The 23,681-nt window shown below is 36.5% G+C and overlaps 1 protein-coding gene across 1 annotated transcript; it reads right to left on the minus strand.

Annotated features, from left to right (window-relative positions):
• Positions 1-381: 381 nt before the first annotated feature.
• LOC133323525 (serine-rich adhesin for platelets-like) lies at positions 382-21,246 on the minus strand. The gene is made up of 6 exons (XM_061532444.1): positions 18,060-21,246; positions 17,800-17,900; positions 2,715-3,497; positions 2,473-2,618; positions 2,271-2,408; positions 382-1,182 (listed from the first exon to the last, which is right to left on the minus strand). The coding sequence occupies exons 1-6, from the start codon at positions 21,242-21,244 to the stop codon at positions 382-384; spliced, it is 5,154 nt and encodes a 1,717-aa protein (XP_061388428.1). The 5' UTR covers positions 21,245-21,246.
• Between the last annotated feature and the right edge of the window lie 2,435 nt (positions 21,247-23,681).

The following is a 23,681-nucleotide window of genomic DNA, read 5'->3' on the forward strand; positions in this document are numbered from 1 at the left end:
ATATTTATATAATAAATATGCCTTCCATATTAGAAGATTTTCGATCACGACAACGTAAAATAGAAGAGACCACTTCTTAAGACAGAATACATTCCAAAAATGTAGAATATTAAATAAACCTGTTTCAAATTATTAACATCATTAAAATGTTCATTTATATAAAATATTTTTTTCTTCCTATCGTTCTTCTAAAATTTAAGAAATTTAATCGAAGTACTTCTTAATATTTATAACGATTTACTTTTCGTTCCCTATACTTATATTGCAGATAAAAACCTACCACAGTTCTTCCAAAGATCTATATTTCTAAGGGTCCTTATCACCTAAGTTGTATTTAATTTTCATACAATAAATAAAAATAAATAAAACATCTTCCAATACTTACCCCTGTAATACACACAAACGCGCCTGGGCATCTTTGTTATCGTATTCCTTGGATAGCACCACATTGGAAAGGCTCAATGGCATCTCTTCGACAGCTTTAACTTGCAAATGTTTCATACCGTTGATAAGTTGTAGCATTATGAAGGCCACCTCACGGGTCATGACATCATCAAATGCTGGCATGCCATTGATGGCTGTATTTTGTTCCTGCTGCTGTTCGGGTAATTTCAAACTTAAATCTCCACTGCCAGCAATTTCTTCATTGAGAGTACTGAGATTTTGTACCGACATGCCATTTCTCATGTTGTTGTTCGCATTGTTGTTAAGCGCACCTACATCTTTCAATATTGTCAGATTAGGTATCGAACCACGGAAATTGAAATTGCTCTTATCCAAAACATGTGATTTACCCTTTAGTATGGCTCCAATCGATTGCAAGGTGTCCAGCTGCAGACGTGGCAACACCGATATGGTAGCCTGTAACAATGTCATTTCTGTTGTTGGCATTAATGGCAAATGATAGCTGGGTACAACATCACAAAATTCTGTAATGGGATTTAGTGCACCCGATACACCACCGGAAAGTTGACTTAATTCTCCACCAATGCCGGCTAATTGATTGCAATCGGCTGAGAGGGCCAATGTTACGGGTGCTGTTGTCCACAGTGCGGCATGGAATGCTTTTTTGCCCACAACAAATGCTTGAGCTCCTTCGAGGATGGTGAAATCTTCAAAACGCAAGTTTATGGCATTGGCAAGTGGCCGCAGGGCTGGCGGTATAATGGGGGTTTGTTGGAGCTGCAAAGAAATAAATTGGAGATGTTTGTTATGAAGGATATGTTACATAAAGGAATTAAAATTAAAGCAAGTCGATACAATTTAGTACAACTATAGAAGACAAACAAGGAGGTCATGAGAAGTTCTTCCAACCCAGAAAAGCTGATATAAGGTTAAGGACTATACGACCTTATGTCAGCCTTTAAGAATTTGTTCATCCACCATCAGGCATATTTTTTAAAGAATATTTTTCATACACCATCAGACCTAAAGGCGTGGGTTTTTAAAGAATATTTTTTTAAGCATCATCAGGCCTAAAGGCGTGGATTTCTTAAAGAATATTCTTAAAACACCATCAGGCCCAAAGGCGTTGATTTTTTAAAGAATATTTTTTCAAGCATCATCAGGCCTAAAGGCGTGGATTTTTTAAAGAATATTTTTTCAAGCATCATCAGGCCTAAAGGCGTGGATTTCTTAAAGAATATTCTTCAAACACTATCAGGCCCAAAGGCGTTGATTTTTTAAAGAGTATGTTTGAAGCATTATCAGGCCTAAAGGCGTGGATTTTTTAAAGAGTATTTTGAAGCACTATCAGGCCTAAAGGCGTGGATTTTTAAAGATATTTTTGAAGCACTATCAGTCCTAAAGGTGTAGATTTTTAAAGAGTGTTTTTGAAGCACTATTAGGCCTAAAGGCGTGGATTTTTTAAAGAGTATTTTTCAAGCACCATCAGGATTAAAGGCGTGGATTTTTTAAAGAGTATTTTTCAAGCACCATCAGGCCTAAAGGCGTGGATTTTTTAAAGAGTATTTTTCAAGCACCATTAGGCCTAAAGGCGTGGATTTTTTAATGAATATTTTTCAAGCACCATCAGGCCTAAAGTCGAGGATTTTTACGGAATATTTTTGAAGCATCATCAGGCCTAAAGGCGAGGATTTTTTACGGAATATTTTTGAAGCATCATCAGGCCTAAAGGCGAGGATTTTTTACGGAATATTTTTGAAGCATCATCAGGCCTAAAGGCGAGGATTTTTTACGGAATATTTTTGAAGCACCATCAGTGCCCTAAGCTCTTCCCTATTTTTTTCTTTTGGTAGAACGCCTCTTACCTGTTCCAAAACTTGTGCCAAGGCTTCATGATTGGCTCCCACAACAGCTGAGTAATTATCCTCGATGGTTTTGTGGACGACACTGCGTCCCTTGCGCATGCGTAGGCGATTTGTGGCTTTTACTCGGGTCTTCATGGCCTACAAAGAGAAAAATACATTAATATTTCGGATTCTAACAAAAAATCCTCTCTCCCAAACTTACCGATGGTACACCCCACACACTGTCATTAATATCAGCAGTAATGTCACCACCCGCTTCACTGCCATAATAACTGTAGGGTGAATATATATCCAAATCACCCATTTCACTGCCGCAATACGAAGCCGAAATCATGCGTGGAATGTTCGCTAAAGAATAAGGAAAAAATAGAGACGAAAAAGCGAAAAAGTAAACATCATGAAAACCATTATCCTTTAAAAAAATCACAAATCTCCTCTACTCACCCAAACTATTGTTGAGGCCATAAGTCCTAACAGGTCCATATTCACTGCGTGTATAACTGGCCACAGAGATGGTGTCCAATTGTAGATTCTCTCTACGTCGTGCCTGCATGAGCCTCTGTGAGGCCTGCAAATCAGCCGATCTGGCTGGTGGTGGTGGCGGCGATGATGGTGTCTTAACCATTTCATACATATTCTCATAGTCCCTCTTATCCTTTAGGTAATTATCAATGGTACTGTTGATCTTGCGCACCGTATCCTTAAGGCTATTGGTGCGACTGTCCGATTTAATCGAACAAGTATCGGACGCATTGCTGGCGTTCTGGTTGTTGTTGCTGTTGTTGTTCGTTTGTGCGTTTGTTTCAAATATTTCCAATTTATTGGACATTGTTGGTTTCGCTTCATTTTTCTTACGTTCAAAGGTACTGGTACGACTGCCACTATTATTTGTTGTCGACGATTTACCTTCCTGACGTGAGGCATTGATGCCACCCAATTGTGGACTTTGTATATTTTTAATGGCATGTTGCTTGTTGTTGTTAGAATTTGTAGTTGTTGCATTGTTAGAACCATTGGGATTTGTGGAATGTTGTTGATCCGCAGATACATTTTCACCATTTGACGAGCAAATTGAGAGAGTATCGACGTTTTCCTTGCTGTTGTTTCCATTCGACTGTTGATTAATTCCAATATGACGTTTACGTGCCAATTCCAATTGTGCCTCACGTTCACGCATACTGGCCGTACGTTCTGGTTTACGTGGTGCGATTGATGAACGAATTTCGCCTGGAATGAAATAGATTGGGAAAGGAAGAATTAGAAAGTTATAAATAATTTGGGACAATAACATTTTTTAAAAATATTTTAAGGGCCAATACAGGTGTGGACTTTTTAAGGAATATTTTTAAGGCCGAAGTTATTCTACATCAGTCTTATTTACGCCCATGCTCTCACCGAAGACAAAGATGAGCAGACCAAAGACATATTTTATGAGTGCCTAGAAAAAGCATATGATCGCTGCCCTGGCCATGACATTAAAAATCTGCTATTAGGTTTTAATGCAAAAATCGGAAGAAACTGCAAAAGACATGGTAATTGACAGCACCAGATTCAAGCATCTCGATATACATCGCATAAAAAGTGCTATGCAGTGTGCTGTGTGAACGATTGAAGCCAATGGTCAATGGTATTATTGGACCATACCAATGCGGCTTCAGACCTGTCAAATCCACCATTGACCAGATTTTCACTCTGCGCTAAATCATAGAAAAGACCCACACATCGACAGTGATGTTTAAAGCTACGTTCGGCATTCCTGCAAAATTAATACGGCTATGCAGGATAACTTTAAGTGACACAAGGTCAGCAGTTAAAGTCGCAAAAGACCTATCGGATCCCTCCAATATCGATCGAGGATTCAGACAAGGTGACAGTTTGTCGTGTGATCTTTTTAACATCCTGCTGGAAAAGGTCATACGAGACGCAAAGGTGAACAGAAATAACACTCCGTACACCAAACAACACATGTTACTCGCCTACGCCGATGTCATCGACATAATGGGTCGAACATTGAGAGTGGTAACATCCACCTTTGAACAAATAGAGATGGAGTCTGCCAAAGTAGGTCTGGCAGTAAACGGCGAGAATCAACGCGCAAAACGTCTAGTAGACTCGGACCAACTGTGGAACTTGAGAACTACAGCTTCGAGGTAGTTAAAGATTTTATATACCTTTGTACCGCCATAAATAAAACGAATGACATAAGTTTTGAAATTCGGAGAAGGATTGTGATGGCCAAAAGATGCTACTATGATCTAAGTAAGCAGTTTAGAAACGAGGCCACCTCCCGCCAGACGAAACACACACACTACAAGATGTTGGTACTAGCCGTGCTATTATATTATTCTGAATCATGGGTACTTACGAAAGCAGACGAGGTAGCTCTTGGAGTGTTTGAGAGAAAAATTCTACGAAAGATCTACGTTGACGGTGAATATCGGCGTCAAATGAACCACGAGCTTTACAATTTATACGCGGACGACTACGATGGCTAGGCCATGTTCTGCGAATGAATGAGGCATATAAAAGCGAAGGCATATAAAAGCGAGCCTACTGATGGTTCCCGTAGAAGGGGAAGGCCACGAATCAGATGGAAAGACCAAGTAGAAAACAACATCTTGGAACGTGGTCTTTCAATTTGGAGGAGATGTGCACAAGACCGACGCGCTTGGAAATCGTTTTTAAGCTCGGCTTATGGAAAAACAGGCATGGCTTTTTTTAAAATATTTTTCAAGGAATTTATTGGGGTGGAATTTTTTTGGAACTATTTTTCAAAGACTAAAACAGCTAAGGATTTTAAGGCTATTTATTCTTCTATTAATAGCAACTATTCTAGTTTTATATTTGTTTTTAGTTCTGATTTCAAATTTAAAGTATTTCAAAAATATGTCATACAATAACGATCTCATGACAAATGTTTGTCACAATAAAATTTTAATTAATAGTTCTCATAAACTAGAATACAATAATTTCAATACATATTATTCTTTTTTTTACTCAGTAAGCCGTCTATTTCTGGGCAGCAGCATAATTGTTACCGTTATGTTCCATTTCGATCGATATCATTAATCATTATTAAATCCTATATGCTGTTTGAAGACAATTTTCTATAATTAATCATGATTTGATGTTGTAGAAAGAATTCATAGATATGTCTATGTGTGTATGACTGCCAGAGACAGCCAATTCTAATTCCTCTTGTCTATGGGATGTATTCATATATTTACATATATACCACATCTACCTACCCACAAATATATACACACATAAATTGGGTATGGTTAATAACATTTCTCCAGACTACCAAAGCTAACCAGCCAACCAATTGGCAAAGATGTAAAAGCGGACACTTAAAGATTCTAACCCAAATCACGTCGTCGTGAATGTGGCTTGAGCATTTTTTTGCAAAAATGGCAACCACGCAAACATTCACACACACACACACCCAAATATACAGATAACAAAAATATACCAAAACAAGATACGACCTTCAAGAATATGTGACGAAGTTTACCCATTAACCTCAATAACGTGTGGTAAACCGGCAAATAAGAAGAGTTGTGGTAATCGCCAAAGAATCTCGCAACTTAACGTTATTATCCCCAACCCAAAAAAATATACACCTTTTTTCCAACCGAAAGAAGAAGAAAAAAAAGTAGAAAAAACGAACTCACACAACAACTTGTCAATAAATTCGTAAAAAGAAAGATGGGCGTTAAAGAGGGTTTGCTCTGGGTGGAAAGAAGGAATCTAAATACCATACCCAATAAAATTTTTAGTTAAGGCCAAAGACTTTGGTCAACTTGAAATACATTATCCTGCAGATGATGTGGATGTGTGTGTATGTACATGGATGAATGGATTGCTGGTCATTATGCCAATATTAATTGGTTTTGATCATCGTAATTATTATCATCATAAAAAGTTTACCAACAACGTCTTATACCATCGCATTTTTTATGAGCCATCATATGAATCATGAGCCAGCTAACCGCCCATCCATCTTACTACACCTTGAATACGAAAATAGCATGTACGCAAAATTTGTTAGCACACATTAGAAGTGGATACCTGAATGTGGCCATTGTCAGGGGAACAGTGGTTTAATTAAACCAGATTTTTAAAAGAAATATGACGTGGATTTTTAAGAATTTTTTTCAAGGGCCTTTTTCAAGGAAGTGGATACCTGAATGTGGCCATTGCCAGGGGAACAGTGGTTTAATTAAACCAGATTTTTAAAAGAAATATGTCGTGGATTTTTAAGAATTTTTTTCAAGGACTAAATGAGGCGTTGATTTTTTAAAAAAATATTTTTGAAGAAGTAAATGAGGCGTGGATTTTTTAAAAAAATATTTTTGAAGAAGTAAATGAGGCGTGGATTTTTTAAAAAAATATTTTTGAAGAAGTAAATGAGGCGTGGGTTTTTTAAAAAGATATTTTTGAAGAAGTAAATGATTTACAAGCCGTGGATTTTTTAAGGATCATTACAAGGCGTGGATTTTTTAAGGATCATTACCATGCGTGGATTTTTTAAGGATCATTACAAGGCGTGGATTTTTTAAGGATCATTACAAGGCGTGGATTTTTTAAGGATCATTACAAGGCGTTGATTTTTTAAGGATCATTACAAGGCGTTGATTTTTTAGGGATCATTAAAAGGCGTTGATTTTTTAAGGATTACAAGGCGTTGTTTGTTTAAGGATCATTAAAAGACGTTGATTTTTTTAGAAGATTTTTAAGGAACATTACAAGGCGAGGATTTTTTTAAAGAATATTTTTTTAAAGGATCATTACAAGGCGTGAGTTTTTTAGAATATTTTTTCGAGGATTATTACATGGCGTGGGGTTTTTAGAATGAAATTTAAAAACAATATTTTTTTTCAAGGACCAATGCTTGATTTTTTTTTTAGAATATTTTTAAGGACTAAAGAAGGCGTGTTTTTTTTCAAGACAACAGTTTAGCTGTTTTCTAAGATTTTTTTAAGAATTCATGAGGTGTAGAGTTTTTTAAGAATATTGTTTAAAAAATATTTTTTTAGCAGTATATGGGGCGTGCAAGGTTTAAATAAATATTTTTATAAGGACCATTTTTAAAGAATATTTTTTCAAGGGCTATTACAAGGATTATATTTTTTAAAGATTTTTTTTTTTAAATTAACCTAAGGCTTATATTTTTTAAAGTTTTTTTAAGATCAACACAATGCTTATATAATAAGGTCCGGATTTAAAAATATATATTTTTATATGATTTTAAAAAATCAAGGACTATAAAAAATCGTCGATTTTTTCAAGGCTACAACACGCCTATAATTGTTAATACAATATTTTTTCAAGGAATATAACAAGGCATAGTTTTACTAAATAATTTTTATGGCCATGAACAAGGCGTAGAGTTTTTCAAGAGCTATAACAAGGCCTAAATTTTTTAAAGAATTTTTCGAGGTCTACAACAGGCCTAGATTTTTCAAAAAATATTTTTTAAGGATTACAATAAGCCTACAATTTGAAGAAATTTTTCAAGGACAGTAACAAGCGCAGTTTTTTTTCTGAATTATATTTTCAATTACTATGAAAATTAAAATTCAACATTTTTTATTTATATTTTTGAAGACCTCTCCCCACCGTTCCTTCATCACTGTATCTCCGATTGATTACCTCAGTTGTTTTGTGTTGATGGCCTCATCTTTCCATATTCGGTTGGTTAGAGTAAACAACATTGAAGCCACCAAAAGCGGCAGCCACGCATTTTAATCAAGTTAACGGTACCAAAAGCGACGAATAAGAAAGTTTAGATAGAAAAGAAAAAACAACGAAAAAAACGAGACAACAAATATAATTCTCGGTAACAAGTCTAAGCCACAATGACACCAAAGTTAAGAAGCAGGAGAATATGAAGAAGTAAAGCCACCATTACGATAATGGGTGGCGGGGTGTAGTAACAATCGCTACATGCTTGAGCTGTAGTAAATACAGCTAAAGATTAAAGTGGGTTAAGTGCACATCATCACATTGTCAGCAGTGTTGAGCAGCAGCAGCTACAATAATAATAAAATGCTTAAACTTGACTTCACACAGATTATGACCAAAAGAAAAACAAAAAACAGAAAAAAACAAGTGATGGTTAAGCAAGATTCCAAAAACGATGAGCCAACAACGGCTGGAGAACCGGCAAGCAGGTGAAGAAGAAATGAATGAAAGAAAGATAATTTCTTCGAAACACCCGCAGGGGGTGGTTCGTAGAGGGGGAATGGATACCCATCAAGAAAAGAAGAATTGCTTTTGGGAAGAACAACATTCTACGTACAATACATACATACATGGAAAGAAGGTGTCAATATGCAATGCCTGAGGTGGAAGTCAGAACCTGTATATTAACCTTTATTTTCTTCAAAACGCCAAGCCATCATTACCACCACCACAACAATTGTCGACGTCTCCTACTTTAACTTCTTTGGTAACTTGTTACACCTGCTTTTATTGCGCATATACACATATATACACACACTACATAAGTGCGACTTCAGAACGGTTTTTAAAATAATAATGACGCTTCCATATGGAAAACCCGTTCATATTGAGTTGAAGAAAAAATCTGGCATTATAAGAACGAGATTTGAGATCTTTAACAAGGGGTATTCAAGTGTTACAAAGCATATCCAATATTGTGCATAGTGCATTTGTAATTTTGTCGAACTGGACCCGCGTCAATGATCTTGGGGCCAAGTGCCAAACTAAGACAGAATTGGTACGTAAAATCCCAAAATTCCCTCTATCAACTTTGAAGGGCGTGACTTTGGATCTCTCATTAGGAGTCAAATACCTCAGAACAATTCTTGATCTCTAATTAACTTCCAATAGGAATGTAGAGATATCTAATAACACGTTACTCACAAAAGAATTCGAAAGGAAAGAGCTAGGGATTAACACCCTTTACTAACCGCTATGGCTCTCTTGCTTGGTAGAAGGCGCTTGAAAAGCAAACACTCTTCTCTAAGGTAAATATTATGCCGAAATCGGCATGGCTTCTTATTACTAAGGCCCTGAGAAACACGACTTCAAAATCTCTAACCACTGGATCTTTTGGTTAGGTATGGTCCTTAAAAAAATTTCTTTAAGAAATACCCGCCTCGTATTTAACAAATTCACGTCCTGCAATGACACTATTTCAAGGACAATTTGGTAGGCTCTTAGAAAAATATTCTTCAAAAAATACTCGCCTTGTTTTGGTTCTTAGAAAAATATTCTTTAAAAATTTAAAAAAAAAATATTTAAAAAATCAATCCTCCCAAAAATCCTCTTCTAGTTCTTAAAGAAATCCATGCCTCTTCTAGTTCTTAAAAAATCCACGCCTCTTCTAGTTCTTAAAAAATCCATGCCTCTTCTAGTTCTTAAAAAATCCACGTCTCTGCTAGTTCTTAAAAAATCCACGCCTCTTCTAGCTCATAAAAAATCCACGCCCCTTCTAGTTCTTAAAAAATCCACGCCTCTTCTTTTCCTTCAAAATATTTTTTGAAAAATCCTTTTTTAGTCCTTAAACGATATTTTTTAAAAAATCCACGCCTCTTCTAGTCCTTAAAAAATACTCTTTAAAAAATCCACACCTCTTATAGCCGGAAAATGTACTTCGGGAAAGCTTTCAGTTTATAATTTAAGATACCTCAAAATTCATCTGGCCGTAATTTCCACGACAAAAAAAAAAAAACTCAAAAAAGAACCTATAACATTAATTTTCGTCGCCAATCCCCCTTTTATTAAAATTAGCAATCTCGACTTCTAGAAAGCTGGCCGCAGATGGTTTGAAGAACCAGGTTGCAGAACCTTTAAATCCATCTAAGCGACATTTTTACGAGAGATCAAAAAATAAGGATGTCAATGGAGCGAACTTTTGGCAATGAGGAAGATCTGTAAAAATCGAGATTAATACTTTAACATTCTCCTTCGGAATAGATCCCAACAGAATCCACAGGTTAGGCAAAAAATTATTCTGGTTAATTTTTTAACTACCCCTCTATTATATTCTCTGATTTTAGTTACTCAGGATAAACACAATGCACAGTGCAAGGGTTTTCGAATGAATCAACCGCTAAATAATTAGTAACTGTACTTCCCATAAGCTAACCTTTTAGTTGTAAATAAGATATTCTTCTAATAAGGCTACAACACGTGAGTACCCCTATTTCAAAGAAAGAATGTTGAACAGAATTGCATGATGCATTTTCATTTATCTACTTCTCTCCTCTCCTTCCCTATCAACACTCAACAATCTCAGTTAAACATTTCAACTGGCCATACCTGTTTGTTGGCCGGCCAACCAACCAACCAGTACTTGTAACAATTTTGAAAAATTGATTTGGGTCTTTGTGATCCACACTTAACTTATGGGTGGAATATGGGTCAAAATGTCAATAAGATTTTTTGGGGCCACTACGAACATCGAACACACAGAAAAACAACAACAAAAATTGTGATAAATCAATAACACTTTAAATATAACCCTGTTGATGCTGCTGTTGCTGATGATGTATGTATTATCCTACCCAGGGAGATATATGAAATGCTGAAGGGATTATCGTTACACATATGCATGTGAACAAGTCAAGTGTTGTGATGTTAGAAAATATTGCTTGAAGGCAAGTCAAGTGCGTGTGTGGTTTCCACACACTCACCAAAAATATGTTTGCATTTATGATAGCCAAGAAGAACGACATCATCTGGTGATGGTAATACCATAAATCATGGCTTCTAGTTTTTTTTCTGTTTCACTTGTGATAGGCATTTGTTTTCATTAGAGTTGGTGTTGGCGACGTTAAGGCCATGGAAAACAAAACAAAAAAGGTTAAATTTCCCCCTAGAGGTAGATAAATTGTTTTGAAATTTTGTTGATTGTTTTGGGGTGCCAAATGAAAACCGTTACAGGTTAATTGTTGATAATAGTGGTTTTTGGGTGTGGTGGCTACAAAAATTTAACCCAAGAGCATGACTTATGTGTTTACTATGGAAAATTTACTAATTAAAGCCAGAGAAAAAATATATATTAAATGCAGTTAGATACGGTCACAACCGAAGCATTGCGAATAAGTGATTTTGTCGATTAATAGAATATAAATATTTATTTAAATACTTGTTCAGTAAAAATTTAATATCGTTATGCCCACACTTTTCAATGCCAATTGTTTATTTTGAAGTGCTCGAATTAATTTTAACCCTCCTTAAAAAAACAATACATTTGTAATTTAGATTTCCGGTTAATCTATTCAAGGATATTAGATCTGTATTCAAGCTTTTTTAAACAATTTAAATGTAAGTATATGATTGGTCTACTGTAACCGGTTCTACTTAAAGCAACTGCCACCTATCGTCGCCTGGAAACATCGCCCTCTCGAATTTTATGCCGTGGTTGAGGTCTTTGCTTATTTCATTTTGCCATTCTTCTGTGGTTGGCGCCATTTATATTTTGTGATATCCATATTACTTTATGTTGATGCAGAATTTAGTTATTAGAATGTCAAGGGGCATCGGGTGTATTTTGGATGGAGTCTCATTTTAACCCACTTTGAGCGAATATTGAGTAATTTTCAGGCAGAAATCTTAGCAAGCACGATAGTGGCTGGATTAGTCAGAAAACTTATTATAAATGAACTAGGACCGGTGAATGTGTATCCTGAAATTGTGAATCCTGAAATGGTAATTTCTGATCTATTCACCTTGTGTTTCGTTTGAAATACAAAAAAATTAACAATGTTGGTTTATTCTGTATGTAGCACCCCAGCACTTCAGGATACGGTATTTTAGCACTATAACCGATCAATTTTTATACACACGCTATACAATTCGTAATCAAGAGGCAAATTCGTATTGTCCTTTTTCCTAACAAGATTATAAATGTCATATATACGGTTAAGGTTCTTAGACACGAATATATATTTTTTTGGATTCTAATTAGACACCAAATTTCCTTACAAAAAAAGTGGATATTAGTCCATGGCAATTATCAAAATTTTTAGACTTAGGGAGTGGTACATCAGATAAGATCAAATAATCTATTCACTTAATATGATATTGGAAGAAGTTTAAATATATAAAAACATATTCCCCCCTGTAGATTCTCTTGGGAGGATCTCCATAAAGCATCAACATCTTACTCGATAAGTCCTTGCATAAGATTGTCCTACTGTAACCGGGCCTACCTAATAAAACTGCCATCTATCGTTACCTAGAAATATCGCCCTCTTGAATGTTATGTCGTGGTTGGAGTCCTTGCTTATTTAGTTGTGCAATTTTCCTGTGGGTGGCGCCATTTCTATTTTGTGCTATCCTCGTGTCTATATGTCAATGCAGAGTTTGCTTATTGGAATGCCGGTAAAGCTTCGAGTGTATTTCTGCTGGAGTCTCAAATATTTGAAACGCACTATGAAACATTTGTTGTCATCTTCGCTAAGATCCAAACCTAGGACCAATCGGTTTGTCCTATGACACACTATCCAATGCACTAGGCAACTTTCTCATGAAAAATTTAACGATATGCAAAGACATTTTTAAATCTCTCCAATTGTTTGAAACAGACTTGGCCCAAAAGACTTCGGATATAGATCCGCCATTTGGATGAGCAGTGTATGGTAGATACACTACACTATAGAAGGTCTTATTTTTATAGTAGTCCCCGTAGTTACTTTTGAGGATAATTATCTTGGCCTATAGTAAAACATCTGTCTATAGTAGACCTATATAAAATATCCTACATAAGGTCCACTAACTATAGAATATCCTCTATATCTCGAAATAATCTTAGAAGACATACAAACAGTTTTGTATCTATAGAAAACATTTCTGTCCACAGAAGACCTATAGAAGGTATTTTGTCCATAAGATACCACAGAAGAACTATGGAAAGCCTATTGTTAGTACGAAATCTATAGAAGGTGGTCTGTTGTGGGACAAGGCCAAACAGAAAAACTTTTGTCCCCAGGAGACCAATAAAAGTCTTTTGGCTATGGTAGAACCATAGAAGGTCTTCTTCTGGAGACCTTTAGAACCATGGTTATTTTTGAGGATAAGTATTTTGGAAATTTAGCACGGTTCATTTAAATAGACCAAGAATGATCCCCATTGAAGCTGGTTATCTTCGGGTCGGATTAGATATATATCTGCGATATATTAGGTTAGGGAAAAAGAAATCCATTAGGCCGGTCATCTAAAGTGTCGATAAAATCAGTCGTAACATCACCAGGAGCTAAAAATTGTTTTAAGCCATTTACACAAACCTGGATTCAAAAAGAAGCTCGATGTTGGGTGCCACATCAATTAACATAGGATGGATCGAATTTCCATTTGCGAAGCCTTGGCCAAACAGATATACCAATCTCTTATACGGATGGTGACTGGAGATGAGAAATGGATCACATACGATAATCCTGTGCGAAAACGATTGTGGTAAAAGAGCGGTGAAGCACCTCAAACGGTGGCCAAACCAAACGCTAAATTCTGATCACTACTGTTAACAACTGGACCATTTGAATATAGCAATTGACCACAAACGACCAGAATTGGCCAATAGGAGAGTTGTCGTGTTCCACAAGGACAAGTGTAAGCCACACACATCTACAGTGACTCGCCAGAAACTTCTGGAGTTTGATTGGGATGTTTTAATGCATCCGCCATACAGTCCGGACCAAGCGATTATCTCCTTTTTTTGTATTGCAAAATTTGTTTAATGATAAAAATTGGAATCTAGGGAGGATTGTGAAAATCGACTACTAGATTTTTTTTTTTGTAAATAGAGAGCATGACTTCTACGAAAGAGGCAATATGATGTTACATTTAAAATTACAAAAAATCATACACAAAACTGTGCATATTTGGCCCATATCGGACATTCCGAAGCATGTTAAATAAAGTCCTACAGTTCATATAAAAATAACAGATTTCTTTTTTCCCAACCTACTATATACTGACCATCCTGCAACTATAATGCCCTTTTATTCTTCTCTTTTTGAAAAATGACAAACATTATTTCCCATTTCAATTTCACGACACATCATAAAAATTCAATTTAACTTCAAAAAACGTAAACTTCCTGACCAAAACATCCTGTGATCAAAGATAAAAAGAACAAAAACAACAAAACTGAGAAAACAAACCATTACAAAGAGGTTCACAGTTCTTGAATCATTTTATCTAATGCTCCATTTCCAGGAAATGTTACGTCCAGCAAGAAGGAAAACAAATGCAAAAAAACAAAGAAGAAACATCCAACTATTAGCAAAAAAGTACGATAAATAGATAGATGGAAAAACAAGAAAAAAACTGAGGAAATAAGCCCTAAAGCATTACGCAAGTACGTAAACGTTTCACATCATTTGTACATGATGATGTTTTTACATCAAAACAACAAAAATGAAGAGGATGATGACGAGGAGGATGACACGGGAAGATGATGACGATGTTACTGATGTTGGAAAATGCTGTCCGAACATCATTCATGACATGTAATGCCATGACTGTGGACTGTTGCTGCTGTTGGTCACGACAGCCTAGTTTGAGTTGGAACCGACAACAACGAAAAAAATGGTTTGCAATTAATTACGTTTAAACGATACTCTTTGAATTGACCAGGTTGCGTTTTTTTGGGGGAAGTGAGGGACACGGAAGTATGTCAGAGGTAGTGAGTCAATAGGAACTTGTAAATTCATCATCCATCTGTGTTGCCCACCAGCCTTAAAGGTATTCTGTCATCTGACATAAGCTGTCGTTTGTTTTAATGTAGTATGATTTTTTGTTGCTATTCTGTGCTTATAGATCATCAACATTCTCCACATCATCATCATGGCATTGGATGTAATACCTCCTAAACACGCAATATAGTTTTTTAAACTGAGAAAATACAACATAGAATAGGAGATCATCTTCACAACTATTTGTCTAAAAAATATGTACTTATTTTTTTATTATTTGGCATACCTAGGATATTATAGAGTGTGATAAGGTTTTGGTCAGAGACGTCGTTAAACAATTTGATGAGGTGTATACAAACTCCAAATATATGGGACTATTATTAGTTCGAAAATTATGGAATACCCGCCAAAGGAATTCTGTATGTGGAAGACCTATAAAAGAGGATAATTTGCCTGGAGAAGACCTAAAGAACATTTTTTCCTATAAAACACCTATAAAAGGTATCGCCTTTGCTAGATCTAAAGAAGATACATTTTTTATAGAAGACATATGAAATTACGTGTGTCTCTACTAAACCTATAGAATATCGTCTACAGTTCATAGGTCTAATAAAGGTCTACTATGACCTGTTCATAGGTGGCCAAACAGAAGAACTTCTGTTCACAGAAGCTTATACAAATTTTTCTATCTAGAAGGTCTTCTGTCTATAGGATAATTATAGAAAGTCTTATGCAAAAGAAAACCTATAGAAGAACATCTATCTTTTATAGACACCTATAAAATACTTTCCGTCGATAGAAGTCTTTTGAAAGGCCTTTTGTCCGCTGGAGACTCATTGAAGATATTATACGAGAGGCCATATAGGGGGACATCTGCTTGAAGAGGACTTATATAAAATATTATATATAGAATACATATAAAAGATTTTCTGTCTATTCCCGATAGACAAGAAGGAAACTTAGAATTAGGCAGAACACCTGTAGGATATCTTCTATAGATAGAATATATAAAGGATCTATAAAAAGTTTTCTGATCTGTCCATATAAATATAAACGGTCCACAACACGACTCCTATAAAAGACCTTTATAAGGTCTTATGTCTTTAGAAGATCTGCAGAATATCTTCAGTTTGTAGAAGTCCAATAAAACCTATTCCCGATAGGCAAGAAGAAAACCTAGAATTAGACAGAATACCTGCATGAGTCCTTCTATAGATAAAATAATTTAAATGGGTCTACAGAAGATCTCCTGTCCAGATCTCCAGTGGATTTCTAGCCATAGGGGACCCATGAAGGTCAACTTCAGATATTTTATGAGAAGATCAGATAGAGAACTTCTGTCTACAGAGGACCTATATAGAATGTTCTATTTATAGAAGATTATAAAATGTATTCTGACCATAGGAGACCTATAGAATGTACCAAGTTGACCGTAGAAATATAGAAGGTCTACAATATATATTCCATTAAAAAAATAACTTTTATTATAATATATGTTTTATAATAGACGTTTTATATACGGTATTCTATCCATCTCTTGAAGACGTACAGAATATAAAGGAGTCTTCTATAAATATAGGACCTTCTTCTTATCAGAAGTCTTATATCTTCCATAACTTCTATAAAAAATATATTTTAATACGCTTTAGCATAAGGCAGAATGACCCAACGGTTCTTCAATAGCCCTCAATATAACAGCCATATTTTCGGTTCTTTGAAAATTTTAGCTTCATTTCTGATGCCCTCTATCATAAGGTGATTATATCTTTCCACGGTTTGTTATAGTCACCATATAAGGAATCCGCCATATTTTCGATACGGGTTGACAGTAGTTTGGCATTTCGAATTCTGGAGGCAAAAACTCATCCTCACAGAAAATTGTTCCATACATAGACATAGGCCCTCTACAAATGTCACGACACTTTTTGGTATTCTGATGGACGTAGTCCTAGTTTCAGTCTCATTTTTGATACGGGTTAGCTGTTGTTTGGCATTTCGGCGAACATAATTTTTTTGCAGAAAATGGTTTCAAATTCCATATATTGAAATAGGCCCTCTAAAAATGATACGACCCGACATGTGTATTCGGATTTCCAAAGCCATATGAGTATATGAGTAGATTTTCATAAATCTGTGAAGTCTCCACGACATCGTAGTAAGCCGACATCCATGTCAATTTAAAATTTAATTTTACTCGCCGAAGTGGTGGATTTCAGATTTCTTGACATGTTTATTTAGTTTCATTTCCTTTAGGAGAAATGTTCCGACCAATTTTTGGGCTTTGAAGGCTACACCCTCAGTTATAAACTTCTGTAATTTAATATATAGGTTTCCAGAAAGATTCAACATACACAAATGTTCAATATAGGTCCAGGTTTCCACATAAGGGTCCCGACAAATTTAAGACGTATAAGTCCTGGTTTTCACATAACATTCACATAAGGGTCCCGTCATATTTTAAGAATTTTGAAAGTCCCGCCGTCATTTTTGAACCGAAGTGGTTGGAGATTTGAATTACAGGTTCTCATAAAATACCCAAACCTCCTTTAAAACCAACATGAACCTATGTTTTGACATGACCTTATATAAAGGCCCAGAACTATATTAGAAATTTTGAAGGTCCTATGAGGCTGGAACCATTAAAATTCCCTTAATTATTTTGTTTTATGTCTGCTTCCTCATAGTGGACTATAAATGTTACGACGCTTTTACTTGATTATATTACAAATATATAATATAAGCTCTCAGTTACGACCCTGTCCCATCCTCTCCCGAACATTAAAAAAATAACGAAGTAAACCTTAAATATTTGCCATTGTTTTTATGGAGGCTTTTAAGTTCGTTTTTTATGTACTCACCTAAATTGGCATAAACATTGTCCGATTTGCTTTTTATCGAACCGCTTTGTTGATCTCCTGCTGAACTTCCTCCTCCTCCCATAATGCGGATGTTGTTGTTGCTGGCTGATGTGGAAGATGACGATGTTTTGGGCGAGGAAGTAATATTATTGTTACTGCTGCTGCTGCTGTTGGCATTGCCTGTTCCATTAGTGGAGTTTGCAGATGTGGCTGATGTTGTTGTTGCTGCTCCCGATGGCGTAGAGGATGGCGATGACGACGACGATGCCATTGGCAATGATGTGGTCAATGCAATCTGTTGCTTTCTTCGCAATTCTGCACTTTTTGGTGGCGGCGGCCTTGCTGGCTTATTCATTTCGTGACTACGTTGCGTGTCCATGGAACGTAATGGTGGTGCCGGCGGTTTGGCCGTGACCACAGCCACTGTTTGGGCTGTAACTGAATCGTTTGTCTTTGTTATGTCCTTGACCACTTCGACAGCTGTGGTATTGATGTCGATGGGATGGATGATGACTAAACGCGGCTTGCCCGCAACACCCACCTCTTCGCCGGTGCAAATTTCCGAATAAATGCTTTCCTTTTGTTTGGTTAGATTTTCTGTGGTCTTACTGGCTCCCATGCGTAAAAATTTCTTAATGGAAAATTTCGTTTTAGTTTTGGTTTGATTGGCCGAGGAAGAGGATTTCTTATCGCCCGATTGAGAGGAGGCTGTAGCCAAATTGGTGATGGACATAGATGTGGTGACAGTTTTGGTGATACTATCGGCAGTGAGATTTTCCTCCGAGGCGGAAAGGGTTTTAGGAGTTCGCGGTTTAGGTTCGGGTGTGAGTGATTGATTAAAGCTGATGGAGGATGTGGCATTTTGAAGTTGCAGATTTTTTATGGCATTGCTGCGTTGAGTGGCAAAGGTGTTAAGGCTGCGGAACTTAGGATTGATAATGGCCCGTTCACGTTTATCTTTTTCGCGAATGGCAGCAGCGGCAGCGGAATTTTTACCCACAGTGCCGTCACTGGTCATGGCGCCTATTTTGCGTGTATACATTGAGGCCGCAGGGGAGGAGTTACCAAAATCATTTGCGGAGTAATGGGATTCTTTTGGTTCCTCTTGATCCTTGTTGGGGGCCTGAGATGGGGTTTGCTTGGGAGGTTCATTGTTTTGTTGTTTGGCAAATTCCTCCTCCATATTGTAATCTTTTTCAGGTGATGGTGGGGCACTGGATTTGGTTTCTAGTGCTGGCGGAGGATTGGGTGCCTTACCCTTTTTCAGTTTATTTTCATCTTTCGTAGAGTCATTGTCCTGATTTTCCAAAGATTTGGACATGATCATTTGTAGCTGGGATATGACCTGCTGTTGATCATTGGAGGGTGGTGAAGATATACCACTATTGGAGTTGTTATTATTACTGGAAGTGGTAGAGGTGGTGGTTGGTGGCCTCTTTGTTAGGAAGGTCTTCATGGGACTTGGTGTGGGTGAAACTAATGGCTTAACTGGCAAATCCGGTTTCTTTAGCAAAATGGGAGGATGTTGTTTCTGCAAGCCATGCAAGAAGGATGGACGAGCATCAATAACTTTGGTTGTGGGTGGTGGTGACTTAGGCAAGGGTGGTATTTCCTGGGGCTCTTGATTTTCCAAACTACCATCAGGATCAGCACTGCCATCTGGCTCCCCATGTAACTCCCTTGATTTTTCCAATAAGAATGGAGCCGACTTCTCCACTTCTTCATTTAATTTAATTTCCTTGAGGGTCATCAAGGGCTTCTGATCTGCCACCTGAATATCTTCATAATCGGAATTATTCGTACTGGCACTCAATTTCTTTTCAATTCTCAAGCGATCTCTATCCTTTTCGGTCATGTGTATGTTTTTATAATCATGCCCGATACTAATGCCAATACCCGAATCCGATTCACTGCGGATCATATTATACGAAGTCTCTTCATCACTGCTGCCATCAAAACTACTGCCCGTAGAATCGAGAGCATCATCGGAGCTACATTTCGTGACAATCAAACCATCGGAGGTTATTTTACTGGTCATAAAGTTACCCTCGTGTAGATTATACGATGCTGCCCGGGTCTTGGAAGAAAGCAGCATATCTGTGATATATTGTGAAGAAGAGAAAACATTGGAGGAAGAGGAATTGGAATCGGTTTGATCTGCCTTGGCGGAGCTATTCGCCTTTGCCTTATCTTTACTTTCATATTTACCATCGGGTAGATTTTCATAAGTCTGTGAGGTCTCCACCACATCATAGTATGCGGAAATGCCATTCTCTGTATCCGAACAGTTGCTATCCGAATCGGAATATTTATTGAACACATTTACTTTGGGTTTGACTTGATCCTTTGTGATAGGCGGGTTACGCACAATTGGCTTCTTAAGGTCGAGAAAGGTCTTGTTCTCCAATGACTCAGTGAGGCTGCCAATTTCGAATTTAATTTTACCCGCAGAGCTACTGGAGGCTGAGGCCGTATTGCCACCAGCTGCTGAGGCCTTTTGTTCGGTGGCCAATTTTTCTGTTTGTTTCTTTTCCAAGGTTTCGGAAATTTCATCCAACAATGATTTCTCCATGGCCCTTTCAATGGGTGGACTATCCTTGCCATCACTTTCCATTGCGGAAGACATTGGATCGTTGAGGGCTTTGCTGGACATACTCGAACTACTAGAACTTGTGGTATTTGATTTCTTTGCCACCGATTTAATTGATGTTGTAGTTGTTGTGGTGGTGACTGTGTTTTCTGTTTTTGTTTCAAATTTAGCTTTCACAGCAGATTTACTGCTACTTGCCGTGGAGGTTGATGCCACCACCTGGGTGGTCTTTGCACTTACCTCCTTGGTTTCATTGGCTCCAAATGGCAAAACATTAATTTGCAATGTTTGCTTTTTACCCTCCTTATCGACTTGGGGAGCACCCAATTTTAATGCCGCAAATGTTTTCTTAATATTTTCCTGCGGGTCGCCCAGTAAATTACCATTATTCATATTAAAGTCTGTATTGGCTCGGGTGATACGTTTCAATTCGATGGTCTCTTCATCATCGGAACCCGAAATTTTATCATCATCTTTATCATTGGCTAAATTCATAAAATCATGATCATCATCCGAATCATCGGACCATTCACCACCATAGCCAATAATTTCGGAGATGTTTTTAGGGAAATTTACTTTATGGGATTTATGTTTACCCTTTCCGGGTGTCCTTTTGATGATACTTTTTGCAGGTTTCTTATTTTTATTTGGATAATCAGTCTTTGGATCGCTTGAGGAGGATGACTTGGAGCTAAGGCCCGAACTTAAACTTGACGAAAGGGAGGTGTATTTGGATCGGGAGGCAGCCAAGGCAGCAGCAGCTTGTTTATGCTCATCCTTCGATTTAAAACAATTCGAACATAAATCTTTTTTCCAGGCATTCTGGGAGAAATGTGTACATATTGACGAAGACATGATTATGTCTGTGGGTGTGTGAGATTTTGTTATTGATGATTTTCAAATTGTATTATTCAGTTCGATAAAAGGCCATAATCTGAAATGAAATGAAAAATAGGAAAATTAATATTAGACAAAAGTTTATATAAAAATTTAAAATATTTTTTTTAATATATCGGCTGATAGCAGGACCTTTAAATTAAAAAAAAAATCCATGCCTATATGAGGCCGTTGAAAAAATATGTTTAAAAATTCCACGCCTATATGAAGTAGTGAAAGTGAAAATATGTTTAAAGCAGTAAGGAAAGTAGTAAAGTCGGACTGGGACGACTTTATGATACGCTTCACCACGTTGGGTATATTCTACATATGTATCCTAAGAGACGTCGCGTGTTTGTTATATATCTATATCTGAACCAATTTCAGGAAAACTTGCCAGAGAGTAATTTATATTACTTCAGTACGTTGTGTCATATATATATATATATATATATATATATATGGGAACTATATATAAATCTGTACGGTTTTATATGCACACATCATTCTAGAATTAACTCAGTACTCTTTTCCAAAATTCGTGCAAATGAAAAAATTTCCAGGGACTTTGGTGCACCATTTACCTAAAATCGGGCGAAAATATATATATATATATATATATATATATATGAGCTTTATCTAAATCTGAACTGATTTTCATGAAACTTAGCACACATTATTGTATACGCAATTCCGTACGTTATGCCGAATTCCGTGTAAATCGAAAGTTATATAGGGACTTTGGTGCACCATTTACCTTAAATCGGACGAATATATATATATGGGAGCTATATCTAAATCTAAACCGATTTTCACGAAACTTAACACACATCATTCTAGACCTTATTCATTGCGATGTGCCAAATTTCATGCTAATCGAAGGATATAGATGAACTTGAGTGGATTTTTTACCTTAAATCGGGCGAAACTATATATGGGAGCTATATCTAAATCTGAACTTATTTTCACGAAACTTTGCACATCATTCTAGACCTTATCCATTGCGTTGTGTACAATTTCGGTCAACTCGAAAGATATATATATAAGGACTTTTGTGGGCTATTTACCTAAAATCGGACGAAAATATATATGGGACTTTATATGGGAGCTATATCTAAATCTGAACCGATTTTCACGAAACTTAGCACAAATCATTTTAGACTTAATTCAGTATGCTATGCCAAATTTCGTGCAAATCGAAAGATATATAGGGACTTTAATACACCATTTACCTTAAATCGGACGAGTATATATATGGGAGCTATATCTAAATCTGATCCGATTTTCACGAAACTTTGCACACATCATTCTAAACTTAATTCAGCTCGATGTGCCAAATTTCGTGAAAATCGAAAGATATATAGAGACTCTGGTACTCCATTTACCTTAAATCGGACGAAAATATATATGGTGGCTATATCTAAAACTTAACCGATTTTTCCCAATTTCAATAAAGTTCGTCCTTGGGCCAAACAAATGAGATGTGCCAAATTTCATCCAATTAGGATCATAAATGCGACCTGTACTTTTTTTACAATTTAACATGGACAAACGGACGGGCGGATATGCATAAATCGACTAAGAAAGTGATTCTATGCATATTCTCAAAAGGAACCATGGGTCTATCTCGATTATTTTTGCCTGTTACAAACATATGCACAAAGTCATAATAGCCTGTACCACAGTGTGGTGAAGGGTAGAAAAATCCACGCCTATAGGAAGGCATTGAAAAAGTCTATTTTTTGGAATAATATTTTCCACATATTTTTTTTCAGTTTATTTTTAATTCATACCGAACTAAATGTTGCTAATTTTCTGTTGCACCACCACTTATGGCAGAAAAGTTTCAACTATTCGTGTTTCCTACATTTGCAAACTGAAAATTTTCAATCCAGTCCATGCAGATAGATGCAAATGCATGGCAATTGTATGTGGAAGGAGATTAAAAGATATTTCAAATTGCAAAGCACGTTCATATGTTGCTCCATTTCTCACACGTCTTTTGGGTCATCGTCTCGGTTGTGTGGCTGGCTGGCTGGCTACCGTTATCGCTACCGGTGGCAAATGTCTGTCGGACCAAAAAACGATTAATTAACACAATTGCATAATGTCTGGAGTGGAGAACTTTTGTTGACCTCACAAGCGATATGGAGCTAAGAGGTGAGGAATACAGGTTTATACTGATGGAGAATTTTTTTCTTTCATGAGAAAAAGGGTGGGGTATTGGAAAGACAAACCTTTTTTAAATCAAAGCCTTAAAAAAATTAGAAAATTTGTAAAAATTTCCGCTTTTAGGAAGACCCCTTTTTTATGGGTCTTCCACGCCTATAAAAAATATATTTTTTTTAAATCCACGTTTAAATTTCTTCAACACATTTTTTTTAAATCCACATTCGTACATTTGAAATGAAGCATC

Source organism: Musca vetustissima, unplaced genomic scaffold, assembly GCF_032173495.1.
Source record: "Musca vetustissima isolate MV318-11 ecotype Yass unplaced genomic scaffold, APGP_CSIRO_Mvet_v1 utg7851, whole genome shotgun sequence".
NCBI lineage: Eukaryota > Metazoa > Arthropoda > Insecta > Diptera > Muscidae > Musca > Musca vetustissima.